General features: G+C 49.1%; 1 protein-coding gene across 1 annotated transcript in view; it reads right to left on the reverse strand.

Moving 5' to 3' along the window:
* Positions 1–305: 305 nt before the first annotated feature.
* Positions 306–25,272, reverse strand: part of EPS8L2 (EPS8 like 2) — a 48,376-nt gene continuing 23,409 nt past the window's right edge. The window contains exons 4-21 of the mRNA XM_008926468.3: positions 19,046–19,110; positions 16,235–16,396; positions 15,818–15,967; positions 15,629–15,708; positions 15,359–15,498; positions 13,442–13,521; positions 12,855–12,981; positions 12,441–12,529; positions 10,913–10,987; positions 10,305–10,453; positions 10,023–10,149; positions 9,556–9,671; positions 7,674–7,785; positions 6,810–6,917; positions 5,604–5,745; positions 3,497–3,680; positions 2,981–3,113; positions 306–2,648 (exon numbers count right to left, since the gene is read on the reverse strand). Of these exons, the coding sequence (XP_008924716.2) occupies positions 2,577–2,648; positions 2,981–3,113; positions 3,497–3,680; positions 5,604–5,745; positions 6,810–6,917; positions 7,674–7,785; positions 9,556–9,671; positions 10,023–10,149; positions 10,305–10,453; positions 10,913–10,987; positions 12,441–12,529; positions 12,855–12,981; positions 13,442–13,521; positions 15,359–15,498; positions 15,629–15,708; positions 15,818–15,967; positions 16,235–16,396; positions 19,046–19,110 (2,111 nt within the window). The 3' untranslated portion in view covers positions 306–2,576. The remainder of the gene's footprint in view (positions 2,649–2,980; positions 3,114–3,496; positions 3,681–5,603; positions 5,746–6,809; positions 6,918–7,673; positions 7,786–9,555; positions 9,672–10,022; positions 10,150–10,304; positions 10,454–10,912; positions 10,988–12,440; positions 12,530–12,854; positions 12,982–13,441; positions 13,522–15,358; positions 15,499–15,628; positions 15,709–15,817; positions 15,968–16,234; positions 16,397–19,045; positions 19,111–25,272) is intronic.

Consider the following 25,272-nt stretch of genomic DNA (forward strand, 5'->3'; position numbering starts at 1 on the left):
ACAGCATCTGTGTGTGAAAACACTGATGTGTTGTCACAGTTGCATGTTCCAGGGGTAAGAGAAATTTGTTCTTCGAGGTGACAAGTTGAGTTGGCAGCTTTCCTGGCATTTAATTCCTACCATGTGTGAGGTTTCTCTCCCCCCATCCCCGTTTTTGGATACCATTATCGAGGCCACAGCATTCTTCCTGTTGAATGCCAGTCCCCCAAACCCAAAGGAAACGTGTGGTTTCAGACATTTTGGTGAGTTTCTGAGACTCAGTGACAAACCATTATGAAAACCCAGCGAACGAGACGGAGATGGAGTTATACTTATAACTTAACTATTTTAATAAATCTTATACAGTGCATGGTTATATCATTTTCTCCTTCCTTCAGTTACATCAATGTACAGGACTTTATAGCGTTGTCTGTAGGCAGTACAAGTAGAACAGATGCACAGCTCAGTCACTTGAACATTTATAGAAGTGACTCCTGCAATAAGGTCTGCTGAGATATTTACTTTAGGAAGTGCTCCCATGCTCCCAGCTTTACAGAACTGTCGTGTACAGTCCCATTATAATCCCTAATAACTATAATTCTGTGGGACTTGCTTTCCTCTACACCCAAAGAAAGGAAGGTGGTGTGTTTCCTGGCTCAACACTTGGTTTTATTTTCATTTTAGGAATTATTTCTCCTGTGCTTGCCATCCCACTTCCCATCTCCACCCTACTCCAGAGCCAGGGCTTCTCAGGAGGATTGTCCTCTTCATCCCTCCCTGACAAGGTAAGTGCCCTTCACAGATTCCAGCAGGGTTGGGGCTAAAAGATGATCCTCCCCTGCAAGTTCCCTGCCTGCACTCCAGTTCCTGTTTCAAATAAAGAAAATATATCATCCATAAGAGATGTTAATTGAAGAATAAAGCCAAAACTGAGGTGTGTTGGTGCTCTCAGATTTAGACACAAGTCCCCCAGACACTGTTTTAAAGCTTTTTCCATTAAATGTGCGAAGACAAGCACTTTAAAGGAGGCAGGGCCATTCCTGGCAGGTAAAGGCAAGCACAGGTGTGGAACCTGGACCTGAGTCCCATCCAGCCAAAGGTGAGGGGTGTGAAGGAGAAAACCCAACCCTCCCTGTGCTGTGAGCAGTTCTGGAGCTGTTTGCTTTCCTGCTTTGCCATCAGGTAGGTCTATAAGTTAAATAGAGACAGAAATACAATGTGCCAAACTTACTGTGGACAGGAACTACTCTGCACTTGCTTGAGTTGTAAAACCTTGAGTAAAATTCTGATGCATAATCACTTCATCCTGTCTCTAGGGAGAGGGATTTTTCCTCACCTCTATTTATAGGTTGTTATATACATATGCACATAATATGATGATGAAAAACACCCTGTGCTAAATTACTTTTTTTTTTTTTTGGTGGCCATTTATTTTGTGCTAAACCAGCCTTTTTCCCAGTGTGCTTTTGGGTTGTAGATATTTAGGAGTCATTTCAGCTGAGCCTTTGCAAAGCAAGTGTGAAGGTGGGGACGGGTGACCGACACCCTGGGAAGGGCTGTGGGTGTAACTGGGTTGGGAGCAAATGGTCAGGGCTTATCTTCTCCTGGTTTGAGGTGGGGTTTGGCAACACCACAACATTCCAAATCAGGATCAATGTCACTGGGAAGGGCTGCACAGCTGCCCTGAGCCCCAGGCTCTGCCTAAGCAGAGGGGAACTCACCTATTTCCATATTTAAATGACTTCCTTTGTCACTCCTGCTCGTTTTTAGGCAATGAAATCTCAGTTCCACTGTTCAAAGCCAGCAATAACTGGTTTATGGATTTAAGGAAGCAGACACTCTTTGGGAATGTGTGTTGCCATTCCAGCCTTGTCCAACGAGGGGGCATGGGAAAGGGGGTGGGAAGGAGAGAAAGAGGGCAGGGAATTGTCACAGGCCCTGTGCAGGGGAATATCTGCTCTGAGGAGGGAATGAGGAGGGGGTTGCCTTAGGATGCCTGGAGAGGTGGTGACTCCCCATCCCTGGAAGTGTCCAAGGCCAGGTCAGATGGGACTTGGAACAACCTGGTCTAGTGGAAGGTGTCCCTGCCCATGGCAGGGGTTGGAACAGGATGAGCTTTAAGGTCTTTTCCAACCCAAACCATTCCAGGATTTTAGGAAGAGCCTTATTCCCGTGGTCCAGACTCTAAACAGTCAGTGCTGTTCCGTGCCTGCTCTTCCTGAGCCATGCTGGAGAGGGGGTGGGAGCAGGGACAGCTCTCAGACAAAAGCTTTGTGGGGTCTCTTTTTTTGCTTGAATCCGGCCCTTGTCGTTCATCCAGACCCGTGTGAGTCCCGCTCTGACGGCATGCACGTAAAATTTCAGTATAAAATACATAGTTATAAAAAAAATACTTCATGCAATATTAAAACACCTTTCCCAGAGGGACATGGTCTTATTGTCAACCCTTATCAACAGTGTTCGAGGAATTGTCACTCTGCTGGCAGCCAGACCCAAAGTGCAGCACTGCTGTCTCCTGCCTGGCCAGGGGATCATTGCTTTCATTCCCTTTTTCTCTGCACTACTAGAACTAAGAGCTGAAATAAAGCAGACAGGGTTTAATTAGCGGAATCAATCCTCTCCTGGCGGCGCTTCATGATTTCTTGGAGCTCTGACTCCCCTCTGCTTTTCTGCAACGGAAACAAAACAGGAAGTTTGAATTTGAACTCCGAGCTGTAGGCAAATTACAGCATTTAATTCATGCTGGAAGGGTCAAGCTAGTTTCAAAGAGATACATTATATTAGCAAAAAGCAGATTAATTAGTGGAAACGGGGATCTGCCTTATGGATTTGGGGCCTTTTTGCTTAAAAGCCCCTTGAGAATTTTTACGTGTGTTTGATTGGTGGTGTGGGTTTTGGTTGCATTGTTTTTTGTTTCTTTCAATTGTGTTTCTTAAAATGCCTGTTTAATGAGATATTTGACACTGCTGGTAAAGTAGGGATTATCCAGGAAAATACTTACCTCCAGCTGGTTTTTCTCCACTGTGATCTTGCTGTATACTCTGTTTCCCTCATCGCCACACACCTTCTTCAGCTCCTCTCTGTTGAGGGAGAAGAGCTGAGCTCCAGTGAGGATGCCAAGGTGTTCCACTGTCCTGGGAAGACACAAAGGGAGGAGATGATGGCTTTGTGCCAGAGATGGAAGGGCTGGGCACTGCACCAGGGCCACATCGTGAGGCCCTGGAGCTGTGCCAAGGTGGCAGCTGCAATCCCAGTTGCGTTTCAGGCCGTGGGTTTAGTTAGTTATTATGCAGTTTTCTCCATGAAACTACGTATAAGAAAGAAAGAGAGTGAGTTTGGGCTCTGAATGCCCTGGTTACAGAGCCTGGATTTACCAGGATTGAAATGCAGTTTGCAACACAGGCTTTGTAAGTAAATACAAGTGACTTGTCACACAGTTGAGATGTTGCAAGTGGCCTCCCCTGCTCCTTTTCCAATAAAGGAGCAGCATTTCATGTGGCAAAAAAGCAAATCTTACTCTTTGCTGAATGACTTTGCCTCCAGCCAAGCTTTGACTTCTTCGGTGCTGGATTCGAAGGTGAGGGGCACAAAAACTTCCTGAGGCTTTTCCACTTTGAAATTCCTGTGGGGAGGCTGAATTTTATTGTTTGTGATCTTCTTTAGCAGCTCGTCATTCAGCTCATCCATTTGGTGAATAAGTTCTGTAGAAATAAGTAGAGAATGAAATCAAGTCTTCAGTCAGAAATCCTGTTAAACGAATGTGTTTGCAGGGAAACTGTAAGGAAAATTGGAATGTGGCTCAGCATTTTCATTAACTCTGTAAATACACCCCAGGAAAGTGCTTACTTTTGTATTTTAGTTCTAAAGAACAAGCTTAAGTGCTTTGTTAGAGCAGTGACATTTTGACCTTCAGAATTCCACCAGGAACAAATGTGGACAGGGTTCCACTGTGGGTTTGGAGGCTGCTGGAGCAGAGTGGGGGATCTCCCTTTTCTTCCCAAGCCAATTCCTCCCTTCAGCTTTTGAAACGTTGGTTTCTCTTTGGGAGAAACTGGGATTTCTACAGTTCTCCAGAATGATGGAGAGGAGGGATCACAAAAATGACACAGCTGAGTGTTCTAAGAAGCTTTGGGTTTGTGTTTCTTGCAGTGTGACTGGCAAGAACCTCATTTTCACCTGCTTTAGATACAAATTTACATTGAGACCCGTCTTGTTTGTCACGTTTGTAACTTCCCCCGTCCATCACACCTCAGCCAAGGGACATGAAACCCCACAACCCCCACTAACTTCTGCTCGAGGTTTGCTCAAGGGTGTAAACCTGATCTGGCAGTGTCTTTGCTCCCACTGGTGCTGTCAGGTGGTGACAAGGGACAGGGTCCCTTTCCCTGATGTCTGGTGTTGCTGCTGGCTTTTTGCTTCAGTTGGTCATCTTCCTGTTTTTGAGTTATTTAGTTCACTTTGGGCTGCTGAAATAAGGGAACTGCCCTGCAGACACAGCAGCAAGAGGGGAGAGGCCCAGCCCACGTGAGGCAGCAGCGGTCAGGAGGGCTGGATTTGGTGTTTCTGAGAACCAGGTTCCCATTTTTATCTGCCCCTGCATTGACATTTATTTTCCTCCCATATCACCCCTTTGCTGTTGCCTGATGTGGAAGGACAGTTCTGTGAGAATCTGCAATTAGAGATTTGGGATTGGTTCTTTTTCAGTCCTGACTGCTGCTTCTAGTAAGTAATTTGCTGATTCAGGTCCTCAGAGCTCCAGGTTTTGCTCCACAGCTGAACAGCAGTGGCAGGAAGCACAAACTGGGAGTGAGCAACAGATTCATAAAAATCAGGGGTTGGAACCAAGATGCTCTTCAAGGTCCCTTCCAACCCAGGCCATTCTATGATTCTATGACAACTCCAGTGACACAGTATCTAGTATCACTTTTCCCATGACACTCCTGAAGGATGTGGAGAATAACTTGGTGTTATTAACAGACATGTGTCCGTGATGCTCATATATGGGGCTCTCCACTGTCCCAAAGGGCTCCTGCTTCCAGGAGTCCAGAGGATGAACAGGCTGGGGTAAGAGGGTGAGGTGAGCAGGGCTCCTGGTCTCCCTCCTGCTCTGTGACCACTTCCCCCCCCAAAGCATGTGCAGGGTGAGGGAGTGGCTTTCCTATTTGTCTGGGAATTGTGATGTGGCTCTCCCGTTTGTCTGGGAATTCTGTGGAACCACAGGAAGGAACAGGCCAGGTGGGCGCTGCGTGTGTGGCAGCAAAGGAAGCGAGAGAAAGGGATTGACCTGAGTGTGTGTGGTTGCTTAGACACACTTAAGTGTTTTGGAAGGGAAAAGAAACTCTCACCCTGGGAAGAGGAGGAGGAAGGTCAAGCTGAAAGGAAGGACATGGTAATCACTTATTGCCCTGCTTGTCCTGGGCTCCCTGAGAGCCCGGGAGGTGAGTCATGAACACCAGGGCTGCTCTCCTGGCTCTTGTACCACTTGGAATCTCCTCCAAACCCGCTGCTGGTCTAGTGCTGATCACTAAAAGGTGCAGTTGAGAGGGAACACTGTGGGCAGGTCTGTCCCCTGCCCAGAGCACCAGAGCCAGGGGAGCTCAGTGTGGGACACGTGGGACACGTACGTTCTTTGGCGTCCTGGGGGGAGTTGCGTGATAACATCTCACTGCCCCACTTGTCCCCAGCGTAGCTCGCAGGCAGCTTGTGAGTTGGGCTGGATGGTCCATAGCCCCTGGGGCTCAGGTCTCCTTTGTACCTCTGGTTAGACTGGTTAGAAAAGGGGGGGAAAAAAAAAAGGTGTAAGAAATTTTTTTTGCCATTTTTCACTTTCTTAAACTTTTTGCCTCTCACTCACGGAGGGACAAACTGCCCTGTTCTCCCTGTGTTGGTGTGGGGCTGGTGGCACCTCAGGTGCAGCTGCATGGAAGAAGGTAATTTCTGGGTTCTTATGGGAATGAGCAACCCAAACCAAAGGCTGAGGATTGTGTGAGGGAATTAACATCCCTGCAAAATTAACATCCCGTGTCACGACTATCATATGTGGTGTTGGTGCTTCCTTGCTGCTGCAGATGACTTCCCACATGTGTGACTCAGCCCTTTAGCCTCTTGCTATGCAGAAATTACTGCTCACAGGGCTTCCTTGGGAAGCAAAAGGGTCCTTACAGGAGGAGAAAACAAACAGAAATCCCATTGGAAGGCAAAGCCTCACTGCTCTGTAACTGGGATGTGAAGCAGGACCACTGCCAAGCTCCTGGAGCAGTCTGGAAAGTTTTTTGACATTTAGGTTAAACTCACAGGGATTTATCCAGAGACCTGCTGGGCCACCTTATGCTTTGCCCAAACTCTGCAATACCAAAGTGGGGAAGCAATTCCGTGTTTCCTTAGAGGATTTAGAGCACTCCAGCTCTACATTTTTGCACCGCAAGGTACAATATTCACTTAATTCTCACTTAGATGGTGTGTGCATCTGCCTCCACTCCAGCAATGTGTTCCTGCTGCTGCACTGAACTTAGTGAGGGAACTGTCTGTCTTTAACCTCCAACAAAAACCTCGGCACTTTCATGGAAAAAATTGCTTTTCTGGAAAGCAAGGGGCTGCTGCATGGATGGGAAGGATACACTTGTTTGGGAAGGGGGAAGGTGAGCGTGGCAGACTGTGAGAGTTTTATTGTAGGAGATTCGGGGATCTCCTGAGTTTGTCTGTCTGTGAGGGTTTATCCTGACCTGGGCACAGCATCCTAAGAAATGCAGGGGGGTCTAACAACAGCATTATTTCCAGAGGTTGATGGTGCCCTGCAGGTGCTACCAGTCAGATACCACCTGACTACAGACCTGTTCCACCTCTTCCAGCTTCACCACATCCAGGATATTATATGGGACGTAACCGGCCTGCCCGCTCCGGTTGAGCAACTTCCACCACTGCTTGTTATCTTCCAGCACCTGAGAGAGGGACAAAAATAAACCTTCTGGTGGGAACACAGATGTCTGGCACACAAAAATGGGATATAGTGGAGATGGACCACATGGAAGGTGAAGTGCCAGAATAACATCACTGAGGGCAGGAGCTCAGAGTAGATCTGTTGTTCTCAGGTGCAATCCAGGAGTGAAACCTTTCCTGGAAAGCATCTTGTCCTAAGGATGGATGAGCAGGAGAGCACCTCTGAAGAACTCATAGTTCCATAGTTCAAATTTCCCTGTTTCTCCATATTTTTTTTTCCAGTGACTGAGTTACTGTTGTCTTTTTTGCGTTAAATAAGTAAAAATAGCTGTATTTTGCACAGAAACCTTTTCCGCAGGTCACAGCTGAGTGTTGGCCCAAGCTGTGTCCTACGTTCTCCAGCTGCCAACAGCGTTGCAGTAAGAGAAAGGTTATGAGAAAGGATGTGTTCAGAGAAAATAATTCCCTGGGGAGGGGGAAGTGGTAATAACTAGCACAGACCCAGGAAGGAGGTGAGCAGGGCACTGCAGTGAGTTGTTTTCCTCTCTCCTCGTTGTAATTAAGGGGTGACTGATGTGTTACAGCTCAGGAAATGACCCAACACAGTCAGTCTCTTCCGGCTTCAGACTTGGGCAAAACTTGGTGTAACTGCTCAGAAACCACTGAGGAAAACTGAGTTGGTGTTTTGCTGGTGTCCTGAGGTCTCTCCTGCCCCTGGGAAGGGGAGGATGCAGCTTTTCCCAGGTGTGCTCACCTACCTCCAGGATTTCATCCTTCAGCACGGAGAGCTCGTTGGCGTTCCGCGCGGTGAAGTCGTAGCGGATTTTGGCATATCTCTTGGGCAGAGCCATTCCCTGGGCCTCAAAATTCCTGCAGCAGAGGAAAACCCCAGTTTTAATGGATGCTGATGGTGGGCTCGTTGGTAAAACAGAGTGGTGATGGCAGGTTTGTTCGTGTGTGGAGGGGCAGCATCCCTTTGCTCCTCTTTTTGAGGAAGATTTTCACCCCTTATTTTAGTGAAAGATCTTGGTGTTGGGGACAAACAAGCAAACAAAAAGCCGTAGGGGGTTTGGTTAATGGTCTTTTGGGGGGAACTGTGAAGAAAACACTGCTTTTTAGAGCCTGGCACGAACCAAATGCTCTGATTGTACCTGGGAAAAATTAGGTATGAAACTCTCCTGTCCTGATCAGTGGAAACAACAGCCCCAGATGCCAGAACAGGGAGAAGCTGGGGGAAAGGGAACTGAAAAGGAGAGTAGGCAGAACTGACTGGAAATCTGTGGAGTTTTCATCAGGCAACACCGAGCTGCTGACACAGAATTCTGCAGGTTTCCAGGAACAGTGCATTTGAATGTTTCTGTTCTAAGATGCATTTGGAGAGAGGGAAGACAAATGCATTCGTGTGTCTGCTTGGAAATTTCTGACACTAGAACGTAACACTTTTCAATGTTGAATTAGCTTTTTGTTTGAAGAGAGAAAAAATAAATATGGTAGATTATTGAAAATGGTGAAAAATAGAATGAAAGATTCTCTTTGACCCAAACTGAAATGATTTTATTTTCTTTTTTTTTCTGCCTGACTTGGGAAAATTTTGCAGGTCTCACTTTCTTCTCCAGTTGAGTGTAGTGTTATTTTTTTAATTCAAAAAATGTTTGCTGTATGGAAAACTGTCTTGCCTTGTGGAAGGATATGAGGAACTATTTTAGTGCACTTGGATCTTTTTGTTTGTGATGTGTAGCCTGCACAGATACCTGATGCCATATTCCCAGTGGGTTTGGAGCAGGGGCTCAGGTTCTCCTCCACTTTAGGTCAGGTTCTGTAAGCTGATGAAACCAGTGCTTCCAGCATTGCCAGCAACTATATTTTTCCATTTCTGACTTACTGGGTTTGGTCAGTGATTTCAAATCCATGTACTGTGGAAGCTCAGCTCTTCTGAGCCTGTAAAACCTGGCTTTGAAAAATGACCCCATTATGCTAAGTTTAAATTGATTTTCCTGCCTTTGTTATATGTTGTTGGTGGTCTGAAAAATGTTGAAATCGCTGGTTTAGTGTTTGATGCACACCAGTGGTTGTAGTGTTGTGTTTATTTCCATGCTCTGGGACTGCTCTTGGTTTAGTCACACCCATGTGTAGTATTTAAGTTGTAATTCCACCGTGGGGAAGAGCTTGGAGCAGTCAAATTGAATCTACCTGGCCAGAAATGGAGCAGTGGCCTTGCCCAGCAGTGCCCTGAAGGCAGGGAGGGGGAGGAAGGCCCGAGTTAGGTCAGAATTACTTCTTCTGTGGCATTCCAGAAGGTAATTGAGTCATGAGGGAGGAGTTGGCCCCTCATCCACAGTGTCAGTTTGGTGGGCTGGGGGCAGGGAACAAGACCTATGGATGGACTAATGAGATCAGGCAATATTTTTGCCTCTTGTGGTGGAAAACACTTGGAAGTGTTTTCCTTGCAGGGCTGCTGGTGATTTAACAGCAGACAGTGCTTAGGTGAATGATTCCTTGTCTGATGTGTACCTTCTCTTGGGGGTTATGAGCGGTGGCAGAGAGTGACCTCCGGGATGCCCAAACATCCCGGCGCTGTGGTACCTGTCCGTGTGTGTGCGTGAGGTTCCCGGGGGGAGCTGGGATGTGAGGATCCCTGACCTGTTCACGTGCTGGGTGACGTTCTGCTTGAAGGCATCCACGGCTTGTGTCTGGTCGGCCGCCTGGCCACGCTTGAGTGAGGAGTTCCGGTAGGGATATCCGTTGGCTGAGGAGAGCTGGGAAGGCAGACGTGGAGTCAGCGTTACCAGGGAAGGGGGAGAGGAGAGGGACAGTGGGAGATGAGTTGTGGCCTGGAAGCTTTTGGTCACCATGAGGTGCACACCAAAACGTTCTTCAGGCAAACCTGTATCCCTGGAGCTCAGTTACGTGATAGTGGCCTTTGCTCAGGAGGGGCTGGTTATTGCTGCCCCTTCCAGCCTTATTTTCTTTCTGTATTTAACTGGAGTGACCAGAACCAACTGAGTTTTGAGCCGTCTACTTATTAGACACCACCACGCCCCCCACAGATCCATCTCTCTGGAAAAGGGGGAAGGAGAAGAGAGGGTCCCCAGGGACACAGGACTAACCTCCTCCTGCAGGTGTCCGATGTCTATTTCCCAGGGAGCTCCACGGAAGATTTCTGTGGGTGGTTCCCAGCCGTTGCGGAATTTGGGGATGTAGGTGGGGATGTTTGCGTCTCGGGGCCACTCAGCTCTAGGACATGAAGTGGGAATATGAGGTGAGATTCACAAGGAATGTGTCTGAAGGCATGTGAGGGAGAAGCAGAAGCATCAGGGCATCCCTGACCTTCTGATAGAATCAATCATCCTTTCACTGGGAACCTGGTGAGATGGCAGCTCTGTCCTCACCTGGATCTGGTCCACGTCTCCCCCAGGGAATCCCAAAGGTTGATCTCTTTGGGTGTCAGGTGTCCTCTGAGGAAATCTGTGGCGTCTTTAGAAAGAAGTGGGCTGACGACAGAGCGGGCAAGCTCAGGGCCACCACAGCTGTTGATGATCTGGGTTACACACAAACCACACAAACAGGAGAGAATTTGCAGGAAACGGTCAAAATATCAAAGCAGAGACACGCAAAGGAGCAGCAATCAAAGACAAAGCTGATCCTGAGATCAGCTCAGTCGCCTCAAGAAACATCAGCCTAAATCTTTGAAGAAGACTGGACAGTTCAGAGGAATGTGAGAATTTTTTATATTGGAGTCAAAGCATAGTCTGATCTAAAAATGAGCTGTTGGTAGAGACATCACAAGCTGGCACTTCAAAACCTGAAAAATATCTTGCTATTTCTGTGTCCTCTCTTGTCCTTTTCCATGTCAGGATTTCTGCTTCCTATTTTCAGTGCAAATACTGAGCCATGTTTGCCTGAAGGTGAGAGCAGGCAGATTCCCAAAGGGAACCACAGCTGGCTGGCACTTTTGTTCACAGTCAGGCTTTATTAATGGGGTGGAAATAGGATTTACCAGTTCCAGCGGTCCAAATAGGAAATGTACCAACTCCGAAGCGCTGGGGTTCTGGATATGCTTCCTTAGTTTGGCCTGGAAAGAGAAAGGAAACCCGGTTTAACCCTAACCTGAGTGTGCCTTCTCTTTTCTGTCACATGGAGGGATTGCTGCTGACTGATAAGAAGAGTAAGTGACTGGGGAGTAGGAATCGTTCATTTTTCTTTTGTGCCCATTTCTAGTTCCTGGTGAATTCAGGAGGGCTGGAATACCTCCTCTGCTAAATCAGTCCCTTTGAAGCTAATTGGAGCAACACAGAAAACCTCAGCTTATTATGAAAGTCCTAGTGTGGAAAGGCCAGGATTATGGCTTCTGCCTCTTGCAGGGTTGAAAACCCTGCTAGTTCCATGAATGAAAACAAATAGGACAAGTGTTTTGTAGGTCCTTTGCCAAATTGCTGAAGAAGAAAAATCTCCACCACGGTCTTGCCTGTGGCACCTACAGCTGCCCTGGCCACTGAAATGCTCCAAATCCAGTGGTATTTATTGGAGTGAGTTGTGCTGGAATGGAGGAGCAAACACTTAGGGTGAGTTTACTGTAAGAATGGGGTTTTATTAGCAGTGATCAGCTGAGCTGAAACCTCTTCACTTTGTGCTTCCATTCAGCTCCTTCTCCTGTCCTGGGCTCCTGACATTGCTGCCATGGAAACAGGCTCCCTGCTCCTCCTGAAATTCAAAGTATTTTAAATGCTGGTGGTTAAACATTAATGTGGAGTGGAAAGTGTGAAACAACTGATGGCAACAAGGAGACTCAATGAAATGGCCCTTCTCAAGGACTTCCCAGCCCTGTGGTGTGGAATGTGGCAGTGCTCCACCACGGATTCCCAGTTCTCCTCCATGCTCAGACCTGGCCTCTTCCCAGGAGATATGCTGCTCTTTCTGGCCCTGAGCAGGCACAAATTATTCATATTTGCCTCTAAAAGAGAAGGCTGGAGCTTGGTGTCCTGCATTGAGGTTTCCTTACTAAAAAGTTCCCTGAAGGACCTTGTAGGATGTGTTTGCTGGGCAGGTTTGGTCAGAACTGACAGAATTCCTTGTGGCTTGTGACCTTCCGGGTCTCACACATTTCGCTAAGCGGAGCTGGCAGCACTGGGAACATCTTTATGCTCCTGCTTTTCATTCCCTTCTTAATGCAGAGGGTCTTCCAGAGGAGAAAGAAAGGAGCCAGGAATATGGGGGCAATGGGGGGCATCAGTTAATGTCAAGCAGAGACTTCTCAGGCCTGAATCTGAAAAGATGCAAGTGTGGCAAGCCTCTGGCTGCTCAGTCCCATCCTGGACTTTGTGCTTCTCGTTTGGTTTAACAGCTTGTCCCAAAAGACCTGCACCAGCCTGACACAATGTTTGTCCTGGGTTCTGAAGATCCTGGAATTTACACCTTTGTCCCTTGGTGGTGTTTTCCATTCAAATTTCACTCCAAACTCTTGCTACTGGGATGCACAAGGAAAAGCCCTGTCACTGTGTGGGATGGGAGCTCCCTCCGTGCCTTACCAAGAGGTTAAAAGCCAGTTTGGTTTTCTGGAAGCAGTCGATGAACTCGGCCTCGCTCGGGGGTCTTGCTCGGAGAGTCAGCATTCCCTCTGCCAGGAGAAGGGGCACAGAAGGACGTGTTAATTACAGAATCCCTGTTTGGGAATGGGCAGAAAACACATCAAAAACGGGTGCTGAGACTAATAAAAATCCAGGGGTCAGGGAAAGCCAAATGTCTTTCTGTGTGTTGGAGGCCTCACCAGGCTCCCTGTTCTCTCCAGGAGGCCCCCATGGATCAGTAGCACCTTCCGAAATGGCTGGATCCGTAATGGTGCTGCTGCATCGACCTACCCTTGCTGGGGCATGAGCTGAGGTGTCCCCCCACCTTCACCTGTGCCCCTGTATTCCCCATTTGTTCCAGCTGCTGCACTGTACCTGCTGGCCCTTTCTTCTTGTTCTTCTTCCCTTTCTTCCTCTGGTTGAGCTGTCGGAACGCCTCTGCTGCCTTCTGCAGCTGGGCGACGAACACTTCGATGTCATCCAGAGTGCAGTTCAGGATTTGCTGTGGGGACACAAACCCAAGAGACCAAGGTGAAAGTGAGCCTGGGCTGCACCCAGCTGGGAGCCTGAATCCCAGAGCCTGCCACATTTCCTGGAAGAATGCACAGGAATCAACAATCCAGGCATGAAATGAAGCTGAATTCATCACTTTCCAAACACAAAGCTGGGCCAGGCTGGGTGCTGTACTTATCAATGTGACAAGTGACCCCTGCTAATGGACGGCTGGAAAATAACCCAAGACCGGGCTGTGGGAGAGGGAGGAGCAGACCTGGAATCAGCAGAGCTGCCTCAGGTCAGAGGATGTTTGTAACTAACCCAGTGATGGAGCTTTGCTTTTGGCCACCTTATCTTTATGCACAGCAGATATCAGTTTGAAAAATGACCAGATTATGTGTTAAATGTCTGCTCCCTGTTCTCCCTCTCCACCTGCCTGTGGGCTGTGCACTGTCCTGGTTACCCACCGTTTCCTTTTCAATCTTCTGTGCTAACATGGCCCGGGACTCTTCGTGGTCGTGAGAACTGGAGCTTCGTCGATCATAGTCTGCAAACGAGGGAGAGAAAAAGATATTTCCTATCAGAGGTTAAAAATAGGCTCCATTAAAGGCAGGGATCCATGGGATGGTAACTCCCAACTCGGGTGTTTACTCTGGGTTATGAGGGCACCTCAGGAGACCATAAGGAGCAGGAGGTGATCAAAGTTGCTGATTAAATCTTCCAAGGTCACAGCACTTGCCTGCCAACCCCTGTGTCAACACTCTGCCTGTTCTCAGGTATGGACAGGGAATTAATCAGGAGGAGCAACCAGCAGAGACCTGCCAGCCCCTGAGTCAGCAACTCCTGTAGCTTTGCTGGATCTATGCTGAGGAACCGAAGAACAAGATGTCAAGTGTGATTAGATTAATTTTGCCCTCTCTTCTAATCTCCACAGGAGCCTTCATTCTCCTAGAGGTTCCAGTTTACCTGAACAGTAGTTAAGAAAGGAGGGATAAGCCCTGGAAGTGAACACAACTGCTGTAAAGCAGCGTGCCAGGAATTCTGCATGATGGATGTTTAGGCAGGCCCGTGCACAAATCAGCATTTTTGTACAAACTTGTGTGCAGTCTCTCAAGTGTTTTTAATGGGTGTTAAAAATACTAATCATCCTGTAAAAAACCCAACCCACAGACACCTCCCGGCTTCCAGGAGACACCCACTCAGTGAGGGGGGATATTTCAGCGTGTACAATTGCTGGGGTGGCCCCCTGTGAAAAGAAAACTCTGTCAGCTCAGTGAAATGTGGTTTGAAAGGCCAGCACAGCAGGATACACCGAGTGGGAGAACTTGGGAGGCAGCTTTGGCAAAGGACTGTGAAAAACCCACGTCATCTGTAAGTGTGGGGCTGAAGTGATTAGTTCTGACAGGTTTTGTAGAAAAAGCAGTAGGGCGTGCTTTGAGAAGTGATCTCAGCAAACAGGCATCACTCGAAGCTTTCTCCTGTCATCTGCTTTCGTGCCAGGCTCTGTGCTCTCAGAGCCAGAAATCCTGCCTGGGTGAATTCCCAGCTCAGCTGATGGGAGCAGTGTAAGCTCAGCTCTGTGCCTCAGCTCTGTGCTGAGCTCCCTCGGAAGGGCAGAGATAAGGGTGGCTGCTCTGCATCAGAATATAGGTGTTTATTCATGGTCCAGCTCAGAAACACAGATATTCCTTTCATGATGCAGAACTGGGCCTGAAATAAGCTCTCCATTCAGGAGCCAGAGCTTCTGTCCCAGGAAAGGAGTGCTTTGGAGTTTCTTATAGTATACTATTATGTGTTTTCCTTGAAACTAGAAATGAATCCTAAGAGAAGGTGGTATGGTAGGCAGGGATGAGAAGTGCTTGCAGTTTGCTCATCAGTTTGAGCTTTTGTCAGAGAAAGAGCTTATATCTGTTCTGTTTTCAAGCCAGCCCAAAGGGGCTGAAGTCAGGATGCTTTTGGAATCAGTCTTTGGATTCACACATGAGGGGAGAGTTCAGAGCTGCATTTCCACACTCGACTTTACAGGAGTTCATGGAAACCACTTGATTTTTGAGTGTGAAATCTTGGCTTCTGTGAAGTCAGCAGAGCCAGGAACTTGTCTTTCTGCCCAGCTCTGTCTTGTCTGTACATTTTAAGATCACTAATGCTTCAAACTTCATGTGGTAGCTCAGTTTTATGGGGGGGTCTTTGCTTATTTTGGGAATTTCAGAATCCCCCAAATATAGGTGTTTTTACAAGGACTTTCTAGGAGTTTTGATTTGTTGAGCAGAAGATGCCCGGTGGGTGCAACACTTGTTTATACCACAGACCACTTCAGGAGGGTTGGCTGTCTGGGTTCATGAATTTCCCATCCCCAGGACAGACTTCCTGAGTGCTCCCAGTACCTGGATCATGCTGGGAAGGAGGTGCCACCCTGTTCCTGTTCATCCCTGAGCCTCGCATGTCGTGCTGGATTGGGATGGGAGCCGGCCCTTGTGGCGGGGGGAGGATGGATTGTCTCTGCTTGATCTTTTCTTGGTTTGCCCTGCAAGGAAAAGGTCACAGAGCAACCCTGTCAGTGGCTGCTGATCCTGCTTCCAAGAGACTGGAATGTGAATACACCACTGGAAACAGCTTTGGGTTTGTTACTCCCAGCTGTATCCTGCAGCACTTACTTGAGTGTCTGTGGCCGTATCTTCTTCCCATGCTTGTGGTCTGACAGGGCACTTTCTATGTCCTCATGAACCAACTCCGCCTCAAAGAGAAAACAGGGATGTTTTTCGGGGCTTGTCTCTGGGGAAGATTGAGGGCAAAGCAGGAAGGGGCTGGCAGGCAGCGAGACAAACGAGGAGCGCTCTGCTCACCTCCACCTCATCACAATTGAAGAAGTGGATGTCAGGTTTGTGCTGCTCTGAATCCTGGCACACCAGGAGCAGGATGGAGGAATAGCGCATCTGGTTGAGCACCGTCTGGCAGTGCTGCACTGTTGGCAGAGGGAAGTCCTCCAGCTCCTCCTGGAAGAGGAGGAGGAAGGTGTCAGGCAGTTGGAACTATTGAACTGAGGGGGAATAGTCCTGTGCAGGAACTCCTGAGATCCCTGTCCTGATCTTTAGTTTGTCATTGCTAAAACCATCCCTCTCCCATGCTGCAGGGCTGGCTTTAATCCAGGAGTGGATTTTGGTAGTGCCTCACCCTTGTTTGGGTTCCTTAGAACTTGCCTTCTCCAGGTAGAACAGCAAGGGCACCACTGCACCCCACAGCTCCCCCAGAGCCCCAGGTACCTTTGTCTCGCAGTCCAGCAGCCGGATGGACTTGTCGTTCACTTGCAGCAGCATTTCCTGCGTCCAGATCTTCTCTTTGGAGTTGAGCAGGATGAGCTTCCGGATGGCATCGTCCACTGTCATGATGGACTCGCTCTTGTCCATGATGAAGGTGGCCAAGTGCTGAAGATGGGGAGGGAAAGGAGGAAAAAACAGGTAGAAAACATTTGTTAGTGTGTGTAAATCAGTGGTGAAAGCATCTCTAAAGGCTTCAGCTACTGTTTGTAGTTCTTCAGAGTTCAGGAGTGAAGGAGTTTTGTTGCACAAAGCAGTTCTGGTTGGTGGTACCAGCCTGGCCATGGCAGTGAAAGATTGGGTTTTGTAATGGGTTTGCATAACCAGTTTCACCACTTGCATTTTAATCTCCTCAATTCCAGCAGCTCTGGCCCCCATCCAGCGGGGCAAATGCTTCCTACACACGAGTTACTGCCCTGGCCTTTCTGAAACTGGCTTGGAAGTTTAAATATAGTAGTTAAGCTTCACTTGCCAAGCTAAAAGCACTTGGAATTTGCTTGTCTGGTGTAGCAGACCTGTCTGTGTGGGATTTGTGCCAGGCAAAGAGCTCACACAAGCCATGGGTGAGTGTCAGTCCTCTGTGCCACGTGTGCTGTGTGGGGTACCCTGCTCTGGGAACAGCCCCTCTGGAGAGCTTCCATGCTGGGCAGGGAGGGGCAGCGAGGCAGCTGTGGAAAGGAGAGACGTGTCGCATCCAACTGGTGCCAGTGCCTCCCAGCAGTGCGTGGAGGCCACTCCAAAAGTCCAGGTAACTGCTCAGCAGCAGGCGGGAGCAAGCGCTGCTCCCCGAGGACCGGAGAACTGGCTGTGTCTGCCAGCAGAGGGGACTGTGAGGCAGGAAAAGCTGGGACTCCGAGCAGCCTGGCTGTTTGCCGAGCTGTCGTCCTTGTGCCATGACAGCACAGCCAGGCCACGTGTCCAGGTGACAACAGGGAAGGGAAAAAATCAGGAAGGAAAAGGAACTGGTCCTGTTTCACCTTGTTCCTTCACCTTGCTGCTACCCAGCTGGCAGCAATGTGAACTCCTACTTCTCTCTGAAGCACAAGCCCTGCAGCCTGGTTTCAAAGCAAGAGCTGGAAAAATGGGGTGTGTTGTACAGCAAGTCCTAAATTGATCTGAAATTTGGAGTAGAGAGATGAGTTTTGCCTGGCTTTTCTCCCTCTGATCCCATATCTTCCTCCCTTCTCCCAGTGATCAGACATAAGCTTTTCAGGGGTCAAGCAGCTTCTTTCTGGTGCTGATGCTGGTGGGAATTAGGGGTGGATAGGGTTTGCGGTGCCCCATTTGCTGTTGGATGATTCCCAAATCCTGGAGGAAGGAGCAGAGAAGAGGGCAAGCTCTGCAGGGTGCAGACCTGTTGCGTGTTCCCTGAGCACAGGTGTGGGGTGAGGCACTGACTAAATAAAACTGCCTGAGCTGAGATTAGCAGTGCAGTCACGTATGAAAACACACCGGGCTGTCTTACTGGAGCTGTAAAACAGTGCACAGGAAGGTATTTGCCAAGCCAGTCTTATCTGTGCAGAGGTGACAGGGCTCTGCTTTCGGAGCAGTGAGGAGAATGGTTTACATGGGATGACGGGCGTTCTTATCTCTTCTATTATTTTATCCACCAGCTTTACGAGCTTCATAAATTCCTTTACTGTTTACTGTTACGTTTATTTTCCATGGAGGGGAAACTACTTGTCAGACTCACTCATTAGAATATTTTTCGTTTTCATTTTCCGTTTTCTGTAGATATGGGTGGATTGAGGGGCAGAAATTTCCTGCTGTCTTTGCTTTATCTCATTAAAACCTTGATATTCAAATACAGCAGCTTTTGTAAGAATGGGCAATGAGTCCATCCACCATTAAACTTCGATCAGATTATTTCAAAGGGTGTAAAATGCCTCCTGTGAGGAAACCTCATTCTGTGTCAGTGCCTGCCACTGGAATCCTGTTGGCCTCGGTCAAAGTTCAGGGGAGAGACTGGTGAATGGGTGGCATATGGCCTAATTAATGAGGAATTCCTGCACTGTGTAAAGTCCTGTCTCTGCCTCCATGAGCGACTGCTGGGCCATCGAGTTGGTTTCTCCGATGCAAACCAGGACCTCCTTCCAAACAGGCATTTCAGAAGTTTAAATTTAGAGTTTTAAAGGGCCCCATGTATTAAATATGAACCTCATGAAGTGTCTTCCCTCCTCGCCTTGCCCAGTTAGTGGTGTCCCCGCGGTGTCCTGGCCTGTACCAGCATGCTGTGCTCAGGAATGGCTGGGCCCAGGGTGGCTGGGCTGGCTCCTCCCCATGGACAGGGTGCCTGACACTGGGAGATGGGTTTGGCTTATTGCCTGAGTGTGTGGAGGGCTTTGAGTTACTTGAGAGGACAAGGAGCTGGGGAGAGCTGAAAGCTGATAGTCCATGTGGTCTCTGTTGTTTGGGAAGTTGAGTTCCTGTAACCACCATGGGAACTCTGCTTTTAACCTCTCTGTGCTGATCAGGAGGGTTTGAAGCACAGGGTGATGAGAGGGATGGACACAGAGGAGGGAGAGGACAGCAGCTTCTCCATTTCCTCTTTCCTTGTACACAATTCCCCTTGCCTTTTTTAACGGTATTCCCCCCTGCCATCCTCCTCTACCCAGTTACTCAGGACTTGAACTGTAAGGAGATTCCCAACTGCTCTCTGGCCCCGTGAAGGTCCAGGACACAGGGAACACACTGCATGACCAGGACCTATCCCTGACCTTGGCCTCCCAGCCCCTCAGTGCTCCATTGTGTGCTCACCTGGACGTGGTACTGGGAAGTCTCGTGCATAATGATGTTGGAATTGGAGTATTTTTTCCTTTGTTCTGTAAAAAAAAAAGAAGAAAAGTTTATCATTGTTTATCTCTGAATCAGGATCTGAGAATTACAGCTCTGTAATTTCTGAGATTCCAGCTTCAGTTGGAATATTGGGAATAATAAGACATTAGCTTTTGTTAGAAGGATTGGAAAATTGAGTGTGTAAACTGTATGTTCAAGTTGTATTCCTTGTGCTGCTCGTCTTTTGATTCAGCACCATTTGTGGAGCAAATTAAACCTTGTGTAAAGGAAATCCCCGGAAAAGGAATGATTAGGAAAGCTTTTGGAAGAGGGCTGGAGAGGTGAGGAGTGTTTTGAGAAGACTGGCAGAAGGCCAGAAGGAAAAATCCAACCACAACCCACCAGTTTGGATGTGACAGCCCTCTGACTCGTCCTCTGTGCTCTGGGATGCTTTCAGTTTCCTTTCTCGTTTTTCCTGGCAAGCCACAGTAAAGGGCTGTTGCTACAGGTAGGAAGGGCAGTTGGGATCAGCCAGGAACCCCAGTTTCTTGTAAAGTATTTTTATGAGGCAACAAATCCTCATTACTTCCTGCATTTCTTACTGGAAAGCAGCAGTAAAGAGCAATTAGGGGAAAAATTGCTTAGTATTCCGTGAGGCTATTGAACATAATCCTCCTGGAACTGACCCTGCCAGCTCTTACTCGCTGTTTAATTGGCCTTTGGCCAGGAATTCCTTTAAATTGCTTGAATGGTAGAGGAGGAACTATCCAGACCCAGAGTGATCTGGGAGCATCCAAACTGGAAACATCCTCCTGGCCAGCAGAGGACATCCTTGGGTTTTAAAGAAGTATATGTTCATCTGAATTTCTCTGTGGTTCACTCAAAGCTGTCCTTAATACCTTCTCAGGGATTTGGCTTCTCTCTTGTTCTCCCCTTTTCTCTGAGCACAGAACACGTGGCCTCATTTAACAAATTTCACATTAAAGAGGCTGCTTCCTAGAAAATGTCTGTCCTGATAGGAACTCATTCCATCACTTTCCAAATGTATTAAAACCAGGAGCTTTTGGTGAAGAGGTGAGTTGACAGGAGTCAACATGTATTCCAGGCACTGCCTGCCAGGATTCCTGCAAATGCCCCTGTGTTTGACGTACAGCTTCGTGCCTGGATTTGTCCTGCCTAGAACAGGCTGGGATTTCCAGCCAGCCCATCTAGCCCCTGGAATGCTCCCATTCCAGCTTTCTTTGATTTAGCTCACATCTAGTGGGAATTTGGTGTTTCTTTGGCTGTCCTAAAATCGGAGTTGGGATCAGGGCCTGGGACACATGCAGGGGCAGCATGTTTTCCCTTTGGGTCTCACCTTGGCACTGTGAGCCTTTCCTCCACATTCCCCCTGTATCTGTTACACTTTCATTTCTCCTTGCCTTCCATGGGAGATGAGCAAGGATCAGCTCTGGCTCCACAGGCATTGCCAGCAGGTGTCTCTCTGGAACAGGCACTGCCTTTCCATGGGATCTGCCTGGGGGATTTCCCCTTTCTCCTTGGCTGGCTGAAAAGAGCTTTTACACGGAGCCCCTCTTGGCCCTCTTCCGAAGCCACAGGGCTGAGCAGTGGTGGCAATCCTGCCAATGGCTGCAGGAGTGTGCTGAGCACCCACAGACACCCCACACATGCTGGAAAGAGATGCCTGCTCTGCCCAGGGTGGACAGACACTGGATTCAAGCTGATTGCTAAAGCTTTTTAGCACTTTTCTAGCACTTTAAGGCTGGTGTGTGCCACGAGCTTGGCAGAACATGTGAGTACTTCACACCTCTTGTCTCTGTGGCTGAAAACACAACAGTGTTTTGCCTCTGTGGCTGATTCCTGATAGCCCTGGAGTGGTGGCTGTTCCAGAGCAGAAGTGGTTTGTTGGTGGGAATGCTGGTTCATTGGTGGGAAAGCTGACAGAGGGATACTGGAGACTGCAGGTCTCTGAGCCAGGGTCTCCTACACCACCAGCACCAACTCAGAGCTGGAGTGAAGATAGTTCAGGGGGAAAGGCCTCGGACACCCAGCCCAGCTCCCTGCTCAGCCATTCCAGAGTGACCTTGAATAAAAGAATTAACATTGCAGCACAGCCACTTCCCACCTCGGGCTTGCAGGGAAGGCTCAGTGGCATTTTCTGTTTGCTGGGGGCTTTAATTGCAGTCTGTCCTACTTGGAATGTGGGGCAAGGTCTGGGGTAGGGCACAGGCAGCGCATCCCGCAGGGATTCGGGGCTGATGTGAGGCACTTTTCTTCTCTCAGTAACCTCAATTTCCTGCCCAGGCATTTCTCGTGTAAATAGATGACACTGATGGAAATGAGAGCACTGCACCCATGTGGGATGGAGGCAGATCTGGAGTTTAAGGCATCCCTTAAAAGGCATCCCTTTTTTTAAAGGGAGTGGAAAAGGCTGAAGTGGGTGGTCTGGAAACAAAGGGGGTTTATATTAGGGCAGGCAAATGTCTCCAGCCCTGAGAGGAAGGGTTGGAGCTGCACTGGGAGCTGCTGGTCCGTGAGGAAGGGAAGGAATACCAGGGGGATGAGGTTTCCAGAGAGAGGCTAGTGCAGATCTGTGTTCCAGGTAGGAAAACAGCCCCTGGAGCTGCAGCAGTGGTCAGGGCTGCAGCTTGTTGCCCTTGGACTCTCTGGGATCCCCTCCAATGCCTTTGGCCCTTCCTCCAAACTCAAAGAAGCTGTACATGTCCCGGTCAAGGGAGATCTCAGCATGAATCCCTGAGAAAATATTTGGAGAAGCCCTTGGAAATTTTGGGGACTGGCCAAAACCTCAAAACTCTGCATAGCCCAACTTTCCATCACCTGCCCTTGGTGACTGCAGAGAGCAAAGGCCCCTTTAGCCCTTTGCAGCCTTTTTCAGACAGTAGCAAGCCCAGGGACAGGGAGAAATGCAGATGTTTCCCCTCCCTCTGTTGATTTTCCCTGGGGGAATTTCTGCATTACCTCTGAGAGTCACAGAACTAGAACAAAGTGCCTCTATTTTGTCTCATCATGTCATTCAAGTGACGTCCCAGAATCTGCCCAGGGCAAGAAATGGGGTGTTACTGCATATTCTCTTTCCTGTCCCTTTCCTTAAGAAGTCTGCTTGTTCCTTCTCCTGAAATCCCTTCTGTCTCCTTGGCTTCTACCTGGCCCCCACACCCATGGAAACTTTTATTTTTGTGTTTCCTCCTGGCAAATGAAACCACGAGGTCTGGAACCAGCCTGGCTTTCCGGGGACAGTAGGGTGCCAAAACACTGAAATCTCCTTTCCTAGTGCTTAGTTTTGATTGAAACACAGGAAGAATTAAAGATCCAGGCTGCAGATCACAACAGAGTCAGTCTTGGGCCACAGCTATCCGGGGAGCGTGGGTGCTTTAAAGGAAAAGAGGGGGTTGGGGTTTATTTACTCAAAGCTGCAGAGCTTTCCATGATGCATCTTTATTAGTCTTTGCTTAAATCTGGCTCTGGTTGGGCTGGGCTAATACTGATACACTTTAGGAAGGAATTCTTCCCTGGGGGGGGGGGTGAGGCCCTGGCACAGGTTACCAAGAAGCTGTGGCTGCCCCATCCCTGGAAGTGTCCAAGGCCAGGTTGGACGGGGCTTGGAGCAACCTGGGCTAGTGGAAGGTGTCCCTGCCCATGGTGGGGGTGGGACTGGATGGGCTTGAAGGTCCCTTCCAACCCAAACCATTCTGGGATCCTGTGAGTGATGCCTGCAGGGAGATCTGTGACTGACTCTTGGATCAAGGGGGATCCTTTGCCTTGCACAGGGGAACTCCCCCAGCCAGAAAGGCTTCAGGAGGAGAGTCACCTGTCCCATGTGCTTCCCCGCTGCCCTTCTGCACAGCCCTGTCCTCATCTGCTGGATGTTGGATGGAGGGACTCTGGCTCAGCAGCAGGAACCAACTTCCTCCTGGTTCATCCAACACCTCACCCGGGACACTTGGCATTTCTACAGCTCCTGCAATGGGCACCTCAGGTGTTATCCCACCCTCCACCTGCCCGGGAGGCAGAGAATTCCATAATCCCCATGTGATAAATGAGCATTGCAGGAATACAGGGAACACTTCCCCCAGATTAGCTCAGCCCCAACCTGCAACTCTGTGTATGTCCTGTGTGACCTTCAGAGGCTGTGGCAGTGCAGGACTGTGGGTAGGACACAGGCAAAGGGCAAGGAGAGCTCCAGGGCTGTGGCACCAGTCCAGCAAACATCCCAAGGTGATAGAGCTGGCCCACAGCGACCACCACTGGCCTTTTTCCTTCTGTCTGCCAAGAGAGCCAAAGAGATGGGAAAACAATACGGCTTTGTCCTGTCCTGGTGTCTTGCTTGGGGATCCTGGAAGGTGCTGTGATCTACTGTGGCCTGAGGAGCAGTTGTGCTGATCCCAGACATTTACTGTACAAATGGCATGGGTGACCAGAAAGTTCTGAATGCTTTGAGCATGGATAACACACTGGACATGCACACCCTCATTGTCTCATCTCTTGCCTCTCAGGATCTGGCCCAGTGATCCCTAAGACAGTCCTTTGAGGAGGAAAAATTCCTATAAATGGTTCTTTAATGGAATTCACTTCAGTCCTCTCCTAACCAGGTGGTTTTACTCTTGCCTCACACCCAGAGGTGTGGGGAAAACGGCAAAGAATGTTATCTGTCACCAGTACCCTACAGATAAACAGGGCTGTGGGAATGGTGTTTCCCACTGGCACTGGTGAGGAAATGGGAAAAGCTCAGACCACTGCAGGGGTACAGGGTGGATTTTACCTGAGGGCTCAAAACAGTGCTGGGCTGAAATCCCGATGATGAGGCTAAAATCTTGTCTGGAAAGGAGAGTGCCCTGTTTGGCTTTGTGTTAAGGAGCGGGAGGGATGAAAGAGAGGAATAAATAAGGAAGAGAGGCAGGATCGATGCAAGTGCACACGGGGTTATCAGCTTGGTCCAGGAAGCCAAACCACGTCTTTAGAGCCAAGGTCCCTCCCCATTTCTGTGCAACACCTTTTTTGCAGGGACTGTGGCTGTGAACACTCCCTTCAAGTGAGCACAAGAGATCAACTAGTGGGATAAACTGCCCATGGGACCAGCTTGGAGCTGGGATAATTGGTTGAGGTCTCTGAGCATGCTGAGCAGTGCCAAGGAGGGCAGGAGCAGGCTGGTCTCTCTCCAAACCAGAGGGCACAGTGTCCCCAGTACAATGTGCCAGTGGGACCAGGGGTGGGAGAAGGGGAGGCTGTAGGAGTCAGACACCCAGTGGTGTACCTGGAATATCCACAGCGGAGAACATCTGCCTGGGGAGGAGGGAAAAAGGCTCCTCTGGACTCAGCTTACCCAGGGAGTGTCCTGGGGCTGCACTGACCTGCTGGGGGTTACAGGCTGCTACAGGCAGGATGCCAAAGCTCAGTGCAACGTTGCATCTCCTTCCATCCCTTTCCATCCTGACCTGCTCTAAACAAAAACTCCCCTGTGCAGGGCCAGGGTCAGCTGTGGGGTAAACAGGTGTCTCTAACAAACACAGGCAGCTACAGCAGAGCTGCAGGGCCTTCTCCTCCCCTCCATGCACATTCTTCTCTGCTTAATTAGTTTTATCACACAGGATCCTCCCTGATCCTCCCTATCCCTCCCCATATTTGTTTCCAGCCGTTGCTGGGCAGAAGGCACAGCAGAAAACAGGGGGATGGACAAGTTTGGAGCAGTCTGTGAGGAATCAGAGAGGTATTGGATTTGTTTTCCTTGGCAGTGCCACACCAAGGACCTCTCCTCCATTCCCTGCATCACACTGCCGACCTCCCCAGCCTCCACATCCATTGGAGCAGCCTAAAGGAAGTCCTGGCTGTGCCTCCTAAAGCTTGCCAGTTCTTTCTGTTATGTTATCCAGCTGTGCACAGGCTGTTTATTGTAACCTGCCAGCATGGCATGAGCTGGGCTGTGCCAACCAGCAGGTCAGGGCCAGCCTCCAGGGCCAGATGTGGTGGTCTGAGCACAGCTCTACAGAGCACAGCTCTGGGATCTGCCAGGCTCCTGCTTCCTCACCAGGTAGGAGGATGGGATGCTCCAGGTTGCACAGGGTTAGTGAAGGATCTGGTTTTGGGTCCTGCACAGACCTGCTGTGCCTGAGCTCCAGGCAGGGAAGCATTTGCAGGTCCTGCCTTGCTGCTTCCCTGTTCCCCAGGGCCAGCATGGGGAGAGCTCCATTTTG

Source organism: Manacus vitellinus, unplaced genomic scaffold (genome assembly GCF_001715985.3).
Source record: "Manacus vitellinus isolate BGI_N305 unplaced genomic scaffold, ASM171598v3 scaffold_63_pilon, whole genome shotgun sequence".
Classification (NCBI taxonomy): Eukaryota; Metazoa; Chordata; class Aves; order Passeriformes; family Pipridae; genus Manacus; species Manacus vitellinus.